General features: G+C 43.9%; 1 protein-coding gene across 1 annotated transcript; it reads right to left on the reverse strand.

The window, feature by feature from the left end:
• Window positions 1–1,212: 1,212 nt before the first annotated feature.
• Window positions 1,213–11,885, reverse strand: LOC115115667 (inward rectifier potassium channel 2-like). Its single transcript, XM_065027793.1, has 4 exons — window positions 11,639–11,885; window positions 7,249–11,461; window positions 4,008–4,325; window positions 1,213–3,807 (listed from the first exon to the last, which is right to left on the reverse strand). The coding sequence occupies exons 2-4, from the start codon at window positions 8,284–8,286 to the stop codon at window positions 3,607–3,609; spliced, it is 1,557 nt and encodes a 518-aa protein (XP_064883865.1). The 5' UTR covers window positions 8,287–11,461; window positions 11,639–11,885; the 3' UTR covers window positions 1,213–3,606.
• Window positions 11,886–19,842: the final 7,957 nt, after the last annotated feature.

Raw genomic sequence — 19,842 nt, forward strand, 5'->3', positions numbered from 1 at the left:
ATTCCATATATAATCTCTAGTCATTCATTACATATAGAATCTCTATTCATTCATTACATATAGAATCCCTATTCATTCATTACACATAGAATCTATTCATTCATTACATATAGAATCTGTATTCATTCATTACATATAGAATCTCTATTCATTCATTCCATATAGAATCCCTATTCATTCATTACATATAGAATCCCTATTCATTCATTACATATAGAATCTCTATTCATTCATTCCATGTAGAATCTATATTCATTCATTTCATATAGAATCTCTTTCCATTCATTACATATAGAATCTCTATTCATTCATTCCATATAGAATCTATTCATTCATTACATATATAATCTCTATTCATTCATTACATATAGAATCTCTATTCATTCATTAAATATAGAATCTCTATTCATTCATTACATATAGAATCTCTATTCATTCATTACAAATAGAATCTCTATTCATTCATTACATATAGAATCTATTCATTCATTACATATAGAATCTCTATTCATTCATTACATATAGAATCTCTATTCATTCATTCCATATAGAATCTATTCATTCATTACATATATAATCTCTATTCATTCATTACATATATAATCTCTATTCATTCATTACATATAGAATCTCTATTCATTCATTACATATAGAATCTCTATTCATTCATTCCATATAGAATCTATTCATTCATTACATATATAATCTCTATTCATTCATTACATATATAATCTCTATTCATTCATTAAATATAGAATCTCTATTCATTCATTACAAATAGAATCTCTATTCATTCATTACATATAGAATCTCTATTCATTCATTCCATATAGAATCTATTCATTCATTACATATAGAATCTCTATTCATTCATTACATATAGAATCTCTATTCATTCATTAAATATAGAATCTCTATTCATTCATTACATATATAATCTCTATTCATTCATTACATATAGAATCTCTATTCATTCATTACATATAGAATCTCTATTCATTCATTCCATATAGAATCTCTATTCATTCATTACATATAGAATCTCTATTCATTCATTACATATAGAATCTCTATTCATTCATTACATATATAATCTCTATTCATTCATTCCATATAGAATCTCTATTCATTCATTACATATAGAATCTCTATTCATTCATTACATATAGAATCTCTATTCATTCATTAAATATAGAATCTCTATTCATTCATTACATATATAATCTCTATTCATTCATTAAATATAGAATCTCTATTCATTCATTACATATAGAATCTCTATTCATTCATTACATATAGAATCTCTATTCATTCATTCCATATAGAATCTATTCATTCATTACATATAGAATCTCTATTCATTCATTACATATAGAATCTCTATTCATTCATTCCATATAGAATCTCTATTCATTCATTACATATAGAATCTCTATTCATTCATTACATATAGAATCTCTATTCATTCATTCCATATAGAATTTCTATTCAGTCATTCCATATAGAATTTCTATTCATTCATTCCATATAGAATCTCTATTCATTCATTACATATAGAATCTCTATTCATTCATTCCATATAGAATTTCTATTCAGTCATTCCATATAGAATTTCTATTCATTCATTCCATATAGAATCTCTATTCATTCATTACATATAGAATCTCTATTCATTCATTAGGATCTCTATTCATTCATTAGGATCTCTGTGGGCCTCATACTAAAGATTTGTTATTTAACTTTTAAAATGTATTACATTCTACTGTGGCAACAAACCACCAGTCATGATGTTTTCATCTGATTGTCAAACAATCACTTCAAAGGGCTCCTTTACATGTTCATCCAGTCTCAACATGTCTCCCGCCTCCAAACAGTGGTGGATGGAAAGAGACCTCTGTTACACAAAACACCAACATGTGTAATGACATTTTGGTGATTGTCATTAGGCCAGAATGTATGCGTCCACTGCTGTCCACACGCGTCTCAGTGTCAGCCATCCATCTCAGCCTCGGCAACATTTTGTTTTCATTATTGTGACAGGCTCATGTTTTAGCGGTTTGGAATACCCTCACTATTTATTTAAACAGCGGAGAAGTTGAGCCTCACACTTCAACGCTCTTAGTTGTTGTGGATATTGACCCACTATGCTGTTTACTTTCTGCATCTACGTCATATCGCTGAGTCTACCTTTAACATCCCTCCATTTCCCCCTTCAAATTCTATCAAATATACAGTATTCAGCAAATGAACTAAATAAAGAAAATACTGAGGAAAATCATACAAAGTTAAATGTTTGAGGAACACAGAATCTCAGGTGACAGAATCTCATATTCAAGACAGAGGTAAACATTAACATAAGATTGTCCCTTCAGCTGGGTACTGTAAAAATTTTAAATAACATAAGGTAACATTTTAATCAAAGTTCTGCTTACAAAGTACTTATACACCTTTGTTTGTTAACCATAGTTAACCATATTAAACAATCAATCATAAGTTTAGAAGTAAACCTTCAAATAACATGTTACCAGACTATGCACTCATATGGTTTTGTGCTGACACTGCACCCAGTTGAACAAGCAACATGTTTGATTAAATAAAGCAAATATATAATAGTCTTGCATTATAAATACAGAATAACAACATACAGTACAAGTCAAAGAAACAGCTGAAAACCACTGCTTATTTTCAGCTGTTTCTCTGTATCCATTTTGCTACATATCAGTCTAACACAACAGACCTGCTCAAACCTTGACACAACACAAATGACCAGAATCAAAAACATATCAATAATGCCTTCTCATTCAGTTCATAACAAACATCCCTCAATGTGTAGATATACACCGTTTTACCTCATTCTCTCACACAGTATTCAACATCAACAGATTTGGTGTAGAAGTTACCCGTAGGCACAGATCTAGGATCAGCTTAGCCTCTCCAAAACCTAACCTTCACCATTAGGGGGCAGAAACACTAAACTGGTCATAGCTCAGTGTCTATGGGGCAGCTTCACCTTACTCCCATGTGTCCAGTGTGAGTTGTAACTGAACAGGAGCTGCAGGTACAGACTGAAGCCAATAGGGGTCAGTGTTGTATGTGTGGTCAGCTAGGTGCTGGAGCCAGTGGTGAATGTAGCGGTTGGTTGACGGGACGGGTCTGAGACAGACAGGTTCATAATGATTCTGAAAGATCGCTATGTCCAAATCAGCTAACACAGTCAGAGTAGCAGCAGCCCATCTACCCCTTTCAATGACACTTCTCTCTCTCTTTCTATCCCTCTCTCTCCTTTTCTGTCCTATCTGTCTGTCCTTTTCTCTCTGTTTGACAGTATACAGGATCTCTCTCTCTCCGTTTGTCTCTTGGCGTCTTTGTCGTGTCTTCTGTTTCTCTTTCTACACCTCTCTCAACTTCAGTCTCTCAATGTTGTCCTTTTCCCTAAATCTTCTACTTACCTTTCTCTACGTTGGTCTCTTTCCCTATGAAGCCTGTCTCTCTTTCTGCCTCTCTCTCCCTCTGTCTGTCCCTGACTTCCTGTGGATCCTAGGTCACTTCCTGTCCCCTCTGCCTGTCGCCTCCCTAGTTAGTGTGGGTGGGTTGTGAGAGGGAGGATCAGTGGGTCAGGGGGGAGGGGCAGCCGCCAGGGTTGCCCTCAGGGTCATTGTCAGGGGAGACGAGCTGCAGGGCTACTTCGTTCTCGTAGCAGAAGGAGGAGCGTGAGCCCTGGATGTACTCCTGCTCGGCCAACTCTTTAGCGCTGCAAGAGGGTGTGCTGGGAATCTCATAAGTCCGGTGGAAGAACGAGTAGTCCACCTGGATAAGAAAAAGAGAGGGGTCACTCTGGATAAGAAAAAGAGAGGGGTCACTCTGGATAAGAAAAAGAGAGGGGTCACTCTGGATAAGAGTGTTTGCTGAAAGGCTAAAATGTAGAGAAAAGGGAAAACGTAACAACGAAGCCAGAGGATGAGAAACTCTTTCCTCTTCTGTTTCTATAGGACCTCTCCCCCCCTTACCTGGTAACAGTTCTTCCTCTCGAAAAGCACAGGTTCGAAGCGGTGACCCCAGAGGATCTCGGAGGCGAGGTAGGAGCTGCGACACTGTGTGGTCATGGCTGTGGCCTCCACCATACCCTCCAGAATGACCACCACCTCCAGCTCCGTGTCGCCCTCCAGAGTCCGACGGTCCATCTCGAAAAACGGCGACTCATCGTCGATCTCGTGGACGATGGTTACCGGGGAAACCAGGAAGATGCGGTCGGTTCCCGTGTCGAATCCCACGTTGATGTCCTCGTTGTCCAGCGGGAGGAACTCTCCCTCTGGGGTCACCCTCGGCTGGGGGAGGGAGAAAGAACAGGGGTAGAGAAAGGGAAGGAAAGAGGGTATGAGGTTAGTGATTAAGTGTTTCGTTTTTACATTGTTTACAGGAACATATTGTATTGTTCAGTCCAAAGTCTTAAGTGTTATGTTCCACAGAAAGCTCTCGCCTGCCTATATTTCTTGGCTGCACCAGTCTGCAGCCAAACTCCACAGGCCTGGGCTTACTACACAACCTTTTTCAGGAGCCAATCCCCAGCCTCAGCACTGAGAAACACAATTCTGCCATGATCCCCCAAAACTTATCAAAGCTGCCCCGTCTGAACTTTGACATGATCAAGGTTTTAAGAAGATCTAAATGTCCCTCTCTTCACCTCCCTGCTCTAGAGCTTTACAACCCACAGGACAATGAAATCAGTGGTAGGTAAGGGCCACATGAAACACAATAGATACAGACCGGCAGACAATATGTCAGAACACACACCACCTCGCAAACTTTCCCCAAAATCGCCAACAGATGGCCAGAAAAGAGTATTATCTATATACAGTACACAGACAGAACCATACACGCGCGCACACACACACACACACACACACACACACACACACACACACACACACACACACGCACACACACACACACAGAGGTTTTGAGTTAAAGAATCCTGGGGAAATGAATCCCTTGGTAAATCTTCTAAACCCCTGAGGGAGAATAAAACAAGCTCTCATTAAACACAGACATCAGAGTACAGTCCAGATGGCCTCAGACCGATATCACTCTCTCCCTCTCTACTTCTCCCCATCACTTTCCATCTCTCTCTCTCCCTCTCTACTTCTCCCCATCACTTTCCATCTCTCTCTCTACTTCTCCCCATCACTTTCCATCCATCTCTCTCTCTCTCTTTCTCCCCCTCCCTCCCTCCCCCCCTCTTGCTCTCCCTCTCTACTGTTTACAGCCCCTTCAGTCTCTTTACAGTTACTGATGTGTCCTGCCTCTTCTCCTGTTTACAGCCCCTTCAGTATCTTTACAGTTACTGATGTGTCCTGCCTCTTCTACTGTTTACAGACCATTCAGTATCTTTACAGTTACTGATGTGTCCTGCCTCTTCTACTGTTTACAGCCCCTTCAGTATCTTTACAGTTACTGATGTGTCCTGCCTCTTCTACTGTTTACAGCCCCTTCAGTATCTTTACAGTTACTGATGTGTCCTTCCTCTTCTACTGTTTACAGCCCCTTCAGTATCTTTACAGTTACTGATGTGTCCTGCCTCTTCTACTGTTTACAGCCCCTTCAGTATCTTTACAGTTACTGATGTGTCCTTCCTCTTCTACTGTTTACAGCCCCTTAAGTCTCTTTACAGTTACTGATGTGTCCTGCCTCTTCTACTGTTTACAGCCCCTTCAGTATCTTTACAGTTACTGATGTGTCCTGCCTCTTCTACAGTTTACAGCCCCTTAAGTCTCTTTACAGTTACTGATGTGTCCTGCCTCTTCTACTGTTTACAGCCCCTTCAGTCTCTTTACAGTTACTGATGTGTCCTGCCTCTTCTACTGTTTACAGCCCCTTCAGTCTCTTTACAGTTACTGATGTGTCCTGCCTCTTCTACTGTTTACAGCCTCTTCAGTCTCTTTACAGTTACTGATGTGTCCTGCCTCTTCTACGGTTTACAGCCCCTTAAGTCTCTTTACAGTTACTGATGTGTCCTGCCTCTTCTACTGTTTACAGCCCCTTCAGTCTCTTTACAGTTACTGATGTGTCCTGCCTCTTATACTGTTTACAGCCCCTTCAGTATCTTTACAGTTACTGATGTGTCCTGCCTCTTCTACTGTTTACAGCCCCTTAAGTCTCTTTACAGTTACTGATGTGTCCTGCCTCTTCTACTGTTTACAGCCCCTTACATCTCTTTACAGTTACTGATGTGTCCTGCCTCTTCTACTGTTTACAGCCCCTTACATCTCTTTACAGTTACTGATGTGTCCTGCCTCTTCTACGGTTTACAGTCCCTTCAGTATCTTTATAGTTACTGATGTGTCCTGCCTCTTCTACTGTTTACAGTCCCTTCAGTCTCTTTACAGTAACTGATGTGTCCTGCCTCTTCTACTGTTTACAGCCCCTTAAGTCTCTTTACAGTTACTGATGTGTCCTGCCTCTTCTACTGTTTACAGCTCCTTCAGTCTCTTTACAGTTACTGATGTGTCCTGCCTCTTCTACTGTTTACAGCCCCTTAAGTCTCTTTACAGTTACTGATGTGTCCTGCCTCTTCTACGGTTTACAGTCCCTTCAGTCTCTTTACAGTTACTGATGTGTCCTGCCTCTTCTACGGTTTACAGCCCCTTAAGTCTCTTTACAGTTACTGATGTGTCCTGCCTCTACTGTTTACAGCCCCTTAAGTCTCTTTACAGTTACTGATGTGTCCTGCCTCTTCTACGGTTTACAGCCCCTTAAGTCTCTTTACAGTAACTGATGTGTCCTGCCTCTTCTACTGTTTACAGCCCCTTAAGTCTCTTTACAGTTACTGATGTGTCCTGCCTCTTCTACTGTTTACAGCTCCTTCAGTCTCTTTACAGTTACTGATGTGTCCTGCCTCTTCTACTGTTTACAGCCCCTTAAGTCTCTTTACAGTTACTGATGTGTCCTGCCTCTTCTACGGTTTACAGCCCCTTAAGTCTCTTTACAGTTACTGATGTGTCCTGCCTCTTCTACGGTTTACAGCCCCTTAAGTCTCTTTACAGTTACTGATGTGTCCTGCCTCTTCTACGGTTTACAGCCCCTTAAGTCTCTTTACAGTTACTGATGTGTCCTGCCTCTACTGTTTACAGCCCCTTAAGTCTCTTTACAGTTACTGATGTGTCCTGCCTCTTCTACTGTTTACAGCCCCTTCAGTCTCTTTGCTCCCTTCTTTCATCCCTCAACCAATCTTCTTCTTCTCTCGTTTCTTACCTTCATTAGCTGTGCACGTACGTGTGCCTCTACCAGGTGGCTCTTGCGTAGGTTCCCCACCCTCCACATCATGCAGAGTTTCCCGTCTCTCAGCGCCACCACTGCCGTGTCAGAGAACAACAGCGTCTCGTTACGCTTCTTGGGCTTAGCGATCTTCGCCATGACCGCTCCGATGATGAAGGCGTCGATGATGCAGCCCACAATGCACTGCAAGACGACCGCCATCACCGCCAGGGGGCAGGCCTCGGTCACGCTGCGGAAGCCGTAACCAATGGATGTCTGCGTCTCCAGGGAGAACAGGAAGGCCGCCATAAAGCTGTTCACCTGAACGAAACACGTTTCCTCCACTTCCACCACCGCCCCTGCTCCGGACTCATCTCCTCCCCCGGAAGAGGCACCCGAGCTGGGGTTGAGGCGGATGGCGAAGTCCCCGTGCGCGGCGGCAATGAGCCAGAAGGCGAAGCCAAAGAGCAGCCAGGAGAGGAGGAAGGAGAGGCAGAAGATGACTAGCATCCAACGCCAGCGGATGTCCACGCAGGTGGTGAAGAGGTCGCTGAGGTAACGCTGGCCCCTCTCGCTCATGTTGACGAAGGTGACGTTGCAGCGCCCGTCCTTGCCCACAAAGCGGTGGCGGGGCCGGCGTCTAGAGCGCCGGGGGGGCCGGCGGCTTGAGGAGGAAGGGGACGACAGTGTTGAATCTCGGTCCGAGGACGAACAGCCTTCTCCCCTTCTCCCCAGACTTCCGCCCCTCCCGCCCCTCAGTCCTGAGTGCCCTCCTCCTTTCATCGATCCTTCCCCTCCTCCTGCCTCCAGGGCTCCACTGGGCCTCCGTGCATTGCTGCCGTTGCCCTGCAGGGGGATTGCTTTGCCATTTCGGTTGTGTGTGGGAGAGAGACTGGTGGGGCTCCCTGAGCCTCCCGTGCTCCCCCCCACCCTGGCCGTGTCAGTAACACTCAGAGCCAGCTTAATGACTTCCTCCTCGTCTACCAGCCCGTCAACCACCGCACTGAAACGTCGCTTAACACGCGCCGCTCCCATGGTGCTAAATACAATGTCTTACGCTGATGAAGCTGTAGTCTCAACTCCTATGTGCTTTGTGAGTTTATGACCACCTAGGTATTGATAAGAACCTGGTGTTCTGTACTTCTTTCCAGTTCCACTGTTTCTATGGTGAAAAGTAATCCATCTGATGTGGTAAAGGTAAATCCACGAGGAAAAACTGTATCCAGCAGTAGATGACTTCCCTCACTTCCCAGATCATTGTTCCACTAACTCTTTATTAACAGTCAGGGTTACTCACAGCTCTACAGTGTCCTGATTCACAGTCTTCCTTCCATTCTCTTGAAGGAAACTCAGTGGTCAAGTTGTTGCTGTATATACTCCTCTGGTCAGAAACGTATTCCACAGCAGCAGATAGACAGTCTTGCAGTAATACTGTATAGTCCCTGTAGTACTTACACTCCTTTGGGCTGAAGAGGGAGGTTACGCACGTGTCCAGGGTATCAACAGGAGGGACCCATAGTCTGTTGCCATCTTATGAGGAAGCAGGAGTTTTGCTGACAGTTTGAAGCAGCACGAGGGAAACACATTGATCAGGCTACAGGAACTGAGAAGCTTGAAAGGATGAGAGCTGGGGATACAATGGGGTAGTAGTAAGGAGGATATATACTCCCCACATTCACTAAAGTGCAATGTGACAATACAGAGTCCAGGGGTAGATCCACAGTACAGTCAAACAGGGTCTACGTTTCTAACACGTATCTAACATGCAACCAGCAGAGAAAAGAATAGCATGCTGTTTCTTACGTTCCATGATCTTCACTTCCCAGTGGTTTGGTCATGGAAAATACACAAGGCAGATTGAAACAGAGGAGGAACTCCTTAGACTATTGATTCAGATAATGGTACACAATTCCAATCCATTCACTTCCTATCAGTCAGAATATGTTCCTCCGCCCTTTTATAGGTATGTGTGTTTCCTTTGCTACAGGGCCTTGGGACACATTTATGAGCTACAGTAGCCATGCACTGTGTAAATAATACTCACTCAGTGTCTCTCACAAGTGGGAGACTGTGACCAGCAGTTTCCCATCAAATCCAGGTATCTTTTCCAAGCCACAAAAGTCCTCAAATGTCAGTGGTGAGTTCTTGGCACAACAAAAGCAGGCTTTTAGAGACATTTGAAATATGTTTGCGGCTCTCTCAGGTGACTGCTGGATATCCTATTCCTGAGAGGCTCTGTGTTTCACCTAAAGGCATTGTCAATTCAGTACAGAACACACTGCACAGACTGACTACTGACCAGATCAGCTACATCGTATTAACTCAGTGTTGTAAAAATGTATACAACAATAAGGAGACTTACTCTCCAATACAACAGCATGGGAGAATTCTCTACAACAGAGGGAGTGAGGGAAAGAGAGGGAGAAAGATTTCAGAAAAGCTTCCAGTCTAATTCCTTTGGAAAAATGTGGCAATAATGTGCAGAGGACATGCAAGGAATACTGGGTAAAAACATCAACCCACTGAGGCAAACAAAGGTAATATTCTGGGAAGGGAGATTGTTTTAGTTTTTTGCATGCCAAATCCCTTAGGGATAAAAAACAAAGAAAACTCAAAAGGTTTGAATCAGGGCAAATCCAAATGACATAAAAAATGTTTGGTTGCGATATTAGACTTTACCTTCCGTACACATTTTCAGTGGACTGTGGGTTTCGAACGCTGGCAAGTCTTTGACCCCCAGTGAACAAGCTAAACATGTTACTAGGTTCCTGAGGAACAGTTCAACCCTTCACCAGCTCCCTGAGGACAGTTTACAGTGTAACACCTTGACCAACTCCCTGAGGACAGTTTACAGTGTAACACCTTGACCAGATCACCTAGGACAGTTTACAGTGTAACACCCTGACTAGGAGCAACAAAGGCACAACACAGGAGAATACCAAGGCAACAGTCGTTACCTGGTGTCCTAGGTTTACACAGAGACAGATGTTACCTACTGTCCTAGGTTTACACAGAGACAGGTGTTACCTACTGTCCTAGGTTTACACAGAGACAGATGTTACCTACTGTCCTAGGTTTACACAGAGACAGATGTTACCTACACAGAGACAGGTGTTACCTGTTGTCCTAGGTTTACACAGAGACAGATGTTACCTACTGTCCTAGGTTCACACAGAGACAGGTGTTACCTACTGTCCTAGGTTTACACAGAGACAGGTGTTACCTACTGTCCTAGGTTTACACAGAGACAGGTGTTACCTACTGTCCTAGGTTTACACAGAGACAGGTGTTACCTACTGTCCTAGGTTTACACAGAGACAGATGTTACCTACTGTCCTAGGTTCACACAGAGACAGATGTTACCTACTGTCCTAGGTTTACACAGAGACAGGTGTTACCTACTGTCCTAGGTTTACACAGAGACAGGTGTTACCTGCTGTCCTAGGTTTACACAGAGATAGATGTTACCTACTGTCCAAGGTTTACACAGAGACAGATGTTACCTACTGTCCAAGGTTTACACAGAGACAGATGTTACCTACTGTCCTATGTTTACACAGAGACAGGTGTTACCTACTGTCCTAGGTTTACACAGAGACAGATGTCACCTGCTGTCCTAGGTTCACACAGAGACAGGTGTTACCTACTGTCCTATGTTTACACAGAGACAGGTGTTACCTACTGTCCTATGTTTACACAGAGACAGGTGTTACCTACTGTCCTAGGTTTACACAGAGATAGATGTCACCTGCTGTCCTAGGTTTACACAGAGACAGGTGTTACCTACTGTCCTAGGTTTACACAGAGACAGGTGTTACCTACTGTCCTAGGTTTACACAGAGACAGATGTCACCTGCTGTCCTAGGTTCACACAGAGACAGGTGTTGTCATGTCACACAAACAGTAAGAAAGGGGAGAAGAGAAGAGAAGCCTCTACAACAAGTGGAAGTGGGGAAAGAGATCCCTCCTAAAATGAGAGGTGACGTAGGGGTTCATTTTGACTGGTCTGCTGCCCTCCCTCTCTCAGGCATAGTAACAGGAATTTAGGGGCTGCACTTCTGAGAAAGTAGAGAACACACAATCCTTCTCTCTTTCCTTCTTTCTCTGATGTTTTCTTCTTTTGCTAAGTCAGTCGTCACATTTCTTATCCCGTCTGGTTTCTTATCCCGTTTTGTTCCTCCCATGACGCATCTCCTGTGTCCTTGCCAACCTGGTAATAACATGACAATACAGACCAACCAACAATCAGCACAAACAGAGATACAACCATGACTTCAGATCTCCTTTGTGAAAACAGATGCTCTGATGATGTAAGCAGGTAGGTCTTGTCTTGTGGACATTCTGAGAATGTAAGACGGTAAAGAGCAAAAGAGCAGGATGGACTCACCGTCTCCAACCCTCCATGGTTTTCATCTTCATTTGTAACAGCTCAATGAAAACCCATAATAAAATCATGTAATCAGTAACCTGTTCGTTGAGACTTGGTCTGTCTGGGTGCTCTGGCGTAGCTCTTGTAACACAACAAATATTCCTGTGTCCAGTTTACTGGGAGTGTTGATGTTGCGTCACTTCTTGGAAAGAATGGGAAGAAATGTCTCCAGAATTACAAATGAAAATGTCTCCATAAAGTCATGGAACCTGGAATAAAAAGAAACAGAGGGGTGGAATAAGAGAACCACTTCCATTGTGATAGTTTACTGTATATCTTTACGGTCATATTTTATGACCCATACAGGTGAATAAGCTGTGAATTTGGGCCCCAATACTGTACATCTTGACGGTTATTGCAAACACAAACACACACACATGTTTATTTTACTATCCTTCTGGGGACCAAACAACTGATTCCCATTTCGAATCCTACTTTCCATAGCCCTTAACCCTAACGCTAACCTTAACCGCAAAATCCTAACCTTAAAACTAACCCAAACTCTAACCCTGAACCCTAACTTTAACACTAATTCTAACCCTTAAGCCTAAAATAGCCTAAGGGGACTGGCGGAATGTCTCCAATTTTCCTTGTATTACTACCTTTGTGAGGACTTCTGGTCCCCACAAGGAGAGAAAAACCAAACCACACACACACACGTGTACTTGTGAGACAGCGAGGGAATTACATATCCCATATACTAGCCTGGGGCCTGGGGCCTGGGGCCTGGGGCTTGGGGCCTGGGGCTTGGGGCCTGGGGCTTGGGGCCTGGGGCGTGGGGCCTGGGGCTTGGGGCCTGGGGCTTGGGGCCTGGGGCCTGGGGCTTGGGGCCTGGGGCCATTCCATTGTCATGCTATAGTCCACTGCCATGCTGCTATGGATCACAACACTGCAGTGTACATGGTGCTGTATCACATGGAAACAACTACAGAGGAATACTGATGTGTCACCGAGGCAACATTTGATGAATCATGCTGCTAAAGAAGGACAAGAAGAAAGAGGGAGGAGACTCCAGTCACCCAAGTCATAGACTGTTCTCTCTGCTACCGCACGGCAGGCGGTACCGGAGCGCCAAGTCTGGGACCAAAAAGCTTCTTAACAGCTTCGACCCCCAAGCCATAAGACTGCTGAACAATTCATCAAATGAACACCAGGACTATTTACATTGACAACCATTTGTTTTTACACTGCTGATACTGGCTGTTTATTATCTATGCATAGTCACATTACCCCAACCTACATGTACAAATGACCTCGACTGACCTGTACCCCCGAACATTGACTCAGTACCGGTATCCCCTGTATAGAGCCTCGTTATTTTATTGTGTTACTTTATGTTTTATTTTTGACCTGCATTGTCGGTTAAGGGCTTGTAAGTAAGCATTTCAGGGTAAGGTCAAAACCTGGTGTACTCAGCGCAAGTGACAAATACAATTGGATTTGTTTATAGAATGAGACAGAGAGAAGAGGGGGTGAACCGTAGTATATAGAATGAGACAGAGTAGAGGGGGTGAACCGTAGTGTATAGAATGAGACAGAGTAGAGGGGGTGAACCGTAGTATATAGAATGAGACAGAGAGAAGAGGGGGTGAACCGTAGTATATAGAATGAGACAAAGTAGAGGGGGTGAACGTAGTATATAGAATGCGACAGAGAGAAGAGGGGGTGAACCGTAGTATATAGAATGAGACAGAGAGAAGAGGGGGTGAACCGTAGTATATAGAATGAGACAGAGTAGAGGGGGTGAACTGTAGTATATAGAATGAGACAGAGAAGAGGGGGTGAACCGTAGTATATAGAATGAGACAGAGTAGGGGGGGGGTGAACCGTAGTATATAGAATGAGACACAGAGTAGGGGGGTGAACCGTAGTATATAGAATGAGACACAGAGTAGAGGGGGTGAACCGTAGTATATAGAATGAGACAGGGAGAAGAGGGGGTGAACCGTAGTATATAAAATGAGACAGAGAGTAGAGGGGGTGAACCGTAGTATATAGAATGAGACAGAGGAGAGGGAGTGAACCGTAGTATATAGAATGAGACACAGAGAAGAGGGGGTGAACCGTGAACCAAAGTAGTGAGTATATAGAATGAGACAAAGAAGAGGGGGTGAACCGTAGTATATAGAATGAGACAGAGAGAAGGGGGTGAACCGTAGTATATAGAATGAGACAGAGAGAGAGGGGTGAACTGTAGTATATAGAATGAGACAGAGAAGAGGGGGTGAACCGTAGTATATAGAATGAGACAAGAGGGGTGAACCGGGAATGAGACAGAGAACCGTAGTATATAGAATGAGACACAGAGTAGGGGGGTGAACCGTAGTATATAGAATGAGACACAGAGTAGAGGGGTGAACCGTAGTATATAGAATGAGACAGGGAGAAGAGGGGTGAACCGTAGTATATAAAATGAGACAGAGAGTAGAGGGGGTGAACCGTAGTATATAGAATGAGACAGAGGAGAGGGAGTGAACCGTAGTATATAGAATGAGACAGAGTAGGGGGGGTGAACCGTAGTATATAGAATGAGACAGAGTAGAGGGGGTGAACCGTAGTATATAGAATGAGACAGAGGAGGGGGTGAACCGTAGTATATAGAATGAGACAGAGAGAAGAGGGGGTGAACCGTAGTATATAGAATGAGACAGAGGAGGGGGGGTGAACCGTAGTATATAGAATGAGACAGAGAGAAGAGGGGGTGAACCGTAGTATATAGAATGAGACAGAGGAGGGGGGGTGAACCGTAGTATATAGAATGAGACAGAGAGAAGAGGGGGTGAACCGTAGTATATAGAATGAGACAGAGGAGAGGGGGTGAACCGTAGTATATAGAATGAGACACAGAGAAGAGGGGGTGAACCGTAGTATATAGAATGAGACACAGAGAGGAGGGGGTGAACCGTAGTATATAGAATGAGACAGAGAAGAGGGGGTGAACCGTAGTATATAGAATGAGAAAGAGAAGAGGGGGTGAACCGTAGTATATAGAATGAGACAGAGAGAAGAGGGGGTGAACCGTAGTATATAGAATGAGACAGAGAGAAGAGGGGGTGAACCGTAGTATATAGAATGAGACAGAGAGAAGAGGGGGTGAACCGTAGTATATAGAATGAGACACAGAGAAGAGGGGGTGAACCGTAGTATATAGAATGAGACAGAGAGTAGAGGGGTGAACCGTAGTATATAGAATGAGACACAGAGAAGAGGGGGTGAACCGTAGTATATAGAATGAGACAGAGAAGAGGGGGTGAACCGTAGTATATAGAATGAGACACAGAGAAGAGGGGGTGAACCGTAGTATATAGAATGAGACACAGAGAAGAGGGGGTGAACCGTAGTATATAGAATGAGACACAGAGAAGAGGGGTGAACCGTAGTATATAGAATGAGACAGAGAGAAGAGGGGGTGAACCGTAGTATATAGAATGAGACAGAGAAGAGGGGGTGAACCGTAGTATATAGAATGAGACAGAGAGAAGAGGGGGTGAACCGTAGTATATAGAATGAGACTGAGTAGAGGGGGTGAACCGTAGTATATAGAATGAGACAGAGAGAGGAGGGGGTGAACCGTAGTATATAGAATGAGACACAGAGAAGAGGGGGTGAACCGTAGTATATAGAATGAGACACAGAGTAGAGGGGTGAACCGTAGTATATAGAATGAGACACAGAGAAGAGGGGTGAACCGTAGTATATAGAATGAGACAGAGAAGAGGGGTGAACCGTAGTATATAGAATGAGACAGAGAAGAGGGGGGGTGAACCGTAGTATATAGAATGAGACAGAGAGAAGAGGGGGTGAACCGTAGTATATAGAATGAGACAGAGAGAAGAGGGGGTGAACCGTAGTATATAGAATGAGACAGAGAGAAGAGGGGTGAACCGTAGTATATAGAATGAGACAGAGAGAGAGGGGTGAACCGTAGTATATAGAATGAGACACAGAGAAGAGGGGGTGAACCGTAGTATATAGAATGAGACAGAGAAGAGGGGTGAACCGTAGTATATAGAATGAGACACAGAGAAGAGGGGTGAACCGTAGTATATAGAATGAGACACAGAGAAGAGGGGTGAACCGTAGTATATAGAATGAGACACAGAGAAGAGGGGGTGAACCGTAGTATATAGAATGAGACAGAGAGAAGAGGGGTGAACCGTAGTATATAGAATGAGACAGAGAAGAGGGGTGAACCGTAGTATATAGAATGAGACAGAGAGAAGAGGGGGTGAACCGTAGTATATAGAATGAGACTGAGTAGAGGGGGTGAACCGTAGTATATAGAATGAGACAGAGAGAGGAGGGGGTGAACCGTAGTATATAGAATGAGACACAGAGAAGAGGGGGTGAACCGTAGTATATAGAATGAGACACAGAGTAGAGGGGGTGAACCATAGTATATAGAATGAGGCAGAGAGAAGAGGGGGTGAACCGTAGTATATAGAATGAGACACAGAGAAGAGGGGGTGAACCATAGTATATAGAATGAGACAGAGTAGAGGGGGTGAACCGTAGTATATAGAATGAGACAGAGTAGAGGGGGTGAACCGTAGTATATAGAATGAGACAAAGTAGAGGGGGTGAACGTAGTATATAGAATGAGACAGAGAGAAGAGGGGGTGAACCGTAGTATATAGAATGAGACAGAGAGAAGAGGGGGTGAACCGTAGTATATAGAATGAGACAGAGTAGAGGGGGTGAACTGTAGTATATAGAATGAGACAGAGAAGAGGGGGTGAACCGTAGTATATAGAATGAGACACAGAGAAGAGGGGGTGAACCGTAGTATATAGAATGAGACAGAGGAGAGGGGGTGAACCGTAGTATATAGAATGAGACAGAGTAGGGGGGGTGAACCGTAGTATATAGAATGAGACACAGAGTAGGGGGTGAACCGTAGTATATAGAATGAGACACAGAGTAGAGGGGGTGAACCGTAGTATATAGAATGAGACAGAGAGAAGAGGGGGTGAACCGTAGTATATAAAATGAGACAGAGAGTAGAGGGGGTGAACCGTAGTATATAGAATGAGACAGAGGAGAGGGAGGAACCGTAGTATATAGAATGAGACAGAGTAGGGGGTGAACCGTAGTATATAGAATGAGACAGAGTAGAGGGGGTGAACCGTAGTATATAGAATGAGACAGAGGAGGGGGGGTGAACCGTAGTATATAGAATGAGACAGAGAGAAGAGGGGGTGAACCGTAGTATATAGAATGAGACAGAGAAGAGGGGGTGAACCGTAGTATATAGAATGAGACAGAGAGAGGAGGGGGTGAACCGTAGTATATAGAATGAGACACAGAGAAGAGGGGGTGAACCGTAGTATATAGAATGAGACACAGAGTAGAGGGGGTGAACCATAGTATATAGAATGAGACAGAGAGAAGAGGGGGTGAACCGTAGTATATAGAATGAGACACAGAGAAGAGGGGGTGAACCATAGTATATAGAATGAGACAGAGTAGAGGGGTGAACCGTAGTATATAGAATGAGACAGAGTAGACAGTATATAGAATGAGACAAAGTAGGGGGGTGAACGTAGTATATAGAATGAGACAGAGAAAAGAGGGGGTGAACCGTAGTATATAGAATGAGACAGAGAGAAGAGGGGGTGAACCGTAGTATATAGAATGAGACAGAGTAGAGGGGGTGAACTGTAGTATATAGAATGAGACAGAGAAGAGGGGGTGAACCGTAGTATATAGAATGAGACACAGAGAAGAGGGGGTGAACCGTAGTATATAGAATGAGACAGAGGAGAGGGGGTGAACCGTAGTATATAGAATGAGACAGAGTAGGGGGGTGAACCGTAGTATATAGAATGAGACACAGAGTAGGGGGGTGAACCGTAGTATATAGAATGAGACACAGAGTAGAGGGGTGAACCGTAGTATATAGAATGAGACAGAGAGAAGAGGGGTGAACCGTAGTATATAAAATGAGACAGAGAGTAGAGGGGTGAACCGTAGTATATAGAATGAGACAGAGGAGAGGGAGTGAACCGTAGTATATAGAATGAGACAGAGTAGGGGGGTGAACCGTAGTATATAGAATGAGACAGAGTAGAGGGGTGAACCGTAGTATATAGAATGAGACAGAGGAGAGGGGTGAACCGTAGTATATAGAATGAGACAGAGAGAAGAGGGGGTGAACCGTAGTATATAGAATGAGACAGAGGAGGGGGGTGAACCGTAGTATATAGAATGAGACAGAGAGAAGAGGGGTGAACCGTAGTATATAGAATGAGACAGAGGAGGGGGTGAACCGTAGTATATAGAATGAGACAGAGAGAAGAGGGGGTGAACCGTAGTATATAGAATGAGACAGAGGAGAGGGGTGAACCGTAGTATATAGAATGAGACACAGAGAAGAGGGGGTGAACCGTAGTATATAGAATGAGACAGAGGAGGGGGTGAACCGTAGTATATAGAATGAGACAGAGAGAAGAGGGGGTGAACCGTAGTATATAGAATGAGACACAGAGAGGAGGGGGTGAACCGTAGTATATAGAATGAGACAGAGAAGAGGGGGTGAACCGTAGTATATAGAATGAGACAGAGAAGAAGAGGGGTGAACCGTAGTATATAGAATGAGACAGAGAGAAGAGGGGTGAACCGTAGTATATAGAATGAGACAGAGAGAGGAGGGGTGAACCGTAGTATATAGAATGAGACAGAGAGAAGAAGGGGGTGAACCGTAGTATATAGAATGAGACACAGAGAAGAGGGGGTGAACCGTAGTATATAGAATGAGACACAGAGAGAGGGTGAACCGTAGTATATAGAATGAGACAGAGTAGAGGGGGTGAACTGTAGTATATAGAATGAGACAGAGAAGAGGGGGTGAACCGTAGTATATAGAATGAGACACAGAGAAGAGGGGGTGAACCGTAGTATATAGAATGAGACAGAGTAGGGGGGGTGAACCGTAGTATATAGAATGAGACACAGAGTAGGGGGGGGTGAACCGTAGTATATAGAATGAGACACAGAGTAGAGGGGGTGAACCGTAGTATATAGAATGAGACAGAGAGAAGAGGGGGTGAACCGTAGTATATAAAATGAGACAGAGAGTAGAGGGGGTGAACCGTAGTATATAGAATGAGACAGAGGAGAGGGAGTGAACCGTAGTATATAGAATGAGACAGAGTAGGGGGGGTGAACCGTAGTATATAGAATGAGACAGAGTAGAGGGGGTGAACCGTAGTATATAGAATGAGACAGAGGAGGGGGGTGAACCGTAGTATATAGAATGAGACAGAGAGAAGAGGGGGTGAACCGTAGTATATAGAATGAGACAGAGGAGGGGGGGTGAACCGTAGTATATAGAATGAGACAGAGAGAAGAGGGGGTGAACCGTAGTATATAGAATGAGACAGAGGAGGGGGGGTGAACCGTAGTATATAGAATGAGACAGAGAGAAGAGGGGGTGAACCGTAGTATATAGAATGAGACAGAGGAGAGGGGGTGAACCGTAGTATATAGAATGAGACACAGAGAAGAGGGGGTGAACCGTAGTATATAGAATGAGACACAGAGAGGAGGGGGTGAACCGTAGTATATAGAATGAGACAGAGAAGAGGGGGTGAACCGTAGTATATAGAATGAGACAGAGAAGAGGGGGTGAACCGTAGTATATAGAATGAGACAGAGAGAAGAGGGGGTGAACCGTAGTATATAGAATGAGACAGAGAGAGGAGGGGGTGAACCGTAGTATATAGAATGAGACAGAGAGAAGAGGGGGTGAACCGTAGTATATAGAATGAGACACAGAGAAGAGGGGGTGAACCGTAGTATATAGAATGAGACACAGAGAAGAGGGGGTGAACCGTAGTATATAGAATGAGACAGAGTAGAGGGGGTGAACTGTAGTATATAGAATGAGACAGAGAAGAGGGGGTGAACCGTAGTATATAGAATGAGACACAGAGAAGAGGGGTGAACCGTAGTATATAGAATGAGACAGAGTAGGGGGTGAACCGTAGTATATAGAATGAGACACAGAGTAGGGGGGTGAACCGTAGTATATAGAATGAGACACAGAGTAGAGGGGGTGAACCGTAGTATATAGAATGAGACAGAGAGAAGAGGGGTGAACCGTAGTATATAAAATGAGACAGAGAGTAGAGGGGTGAACCGTAGTATATAGAATGAGACAG

This window comes from Oncorhynchus nerka, linkage group LG14, assembly GCF_034236695.1.
Source record: "Oncorhynchus nerka isolate Pitt River linkage group LG14, Oner_Uvic_2.0, whole genome shotgun sequence".
Taxonomy (NCBI): Eukaryota; Metazoa; Chordata; class Actinopteri; order Salmoniformes; family Salmonidae; genus Oncorhynchus; species Oncorhynchus nerka.

What these genes read in the sequence shown, in the direction of transcription:
- LOC115115667 (XM_065027793.1), bottom strand. Translation starts at nt 8,286, where the DNA reads ATGGGAGCGGCGCGTGTTAAGCGACGTTTCAGTGCGGTGGTTGACGGG. An exon ending in TACGTGCACAGCTAATGAAG is followed by an intron (nt 4,326 to 7,248) that starts GTAAGAAACGAG and finishes TCCCTCCCCCAG; the next exon opens with CCGAGGGTGACCCCAGAGGG. An exon ending in AGAGGAAGAACTGTTACCAG is followed by an intron (nt 3,808 to 4,007) that starts GTAAGGGGGGGA and finishes TTTCTTATCCAG; the next exon opens with GTGGACTACTCGTTCTTCCA.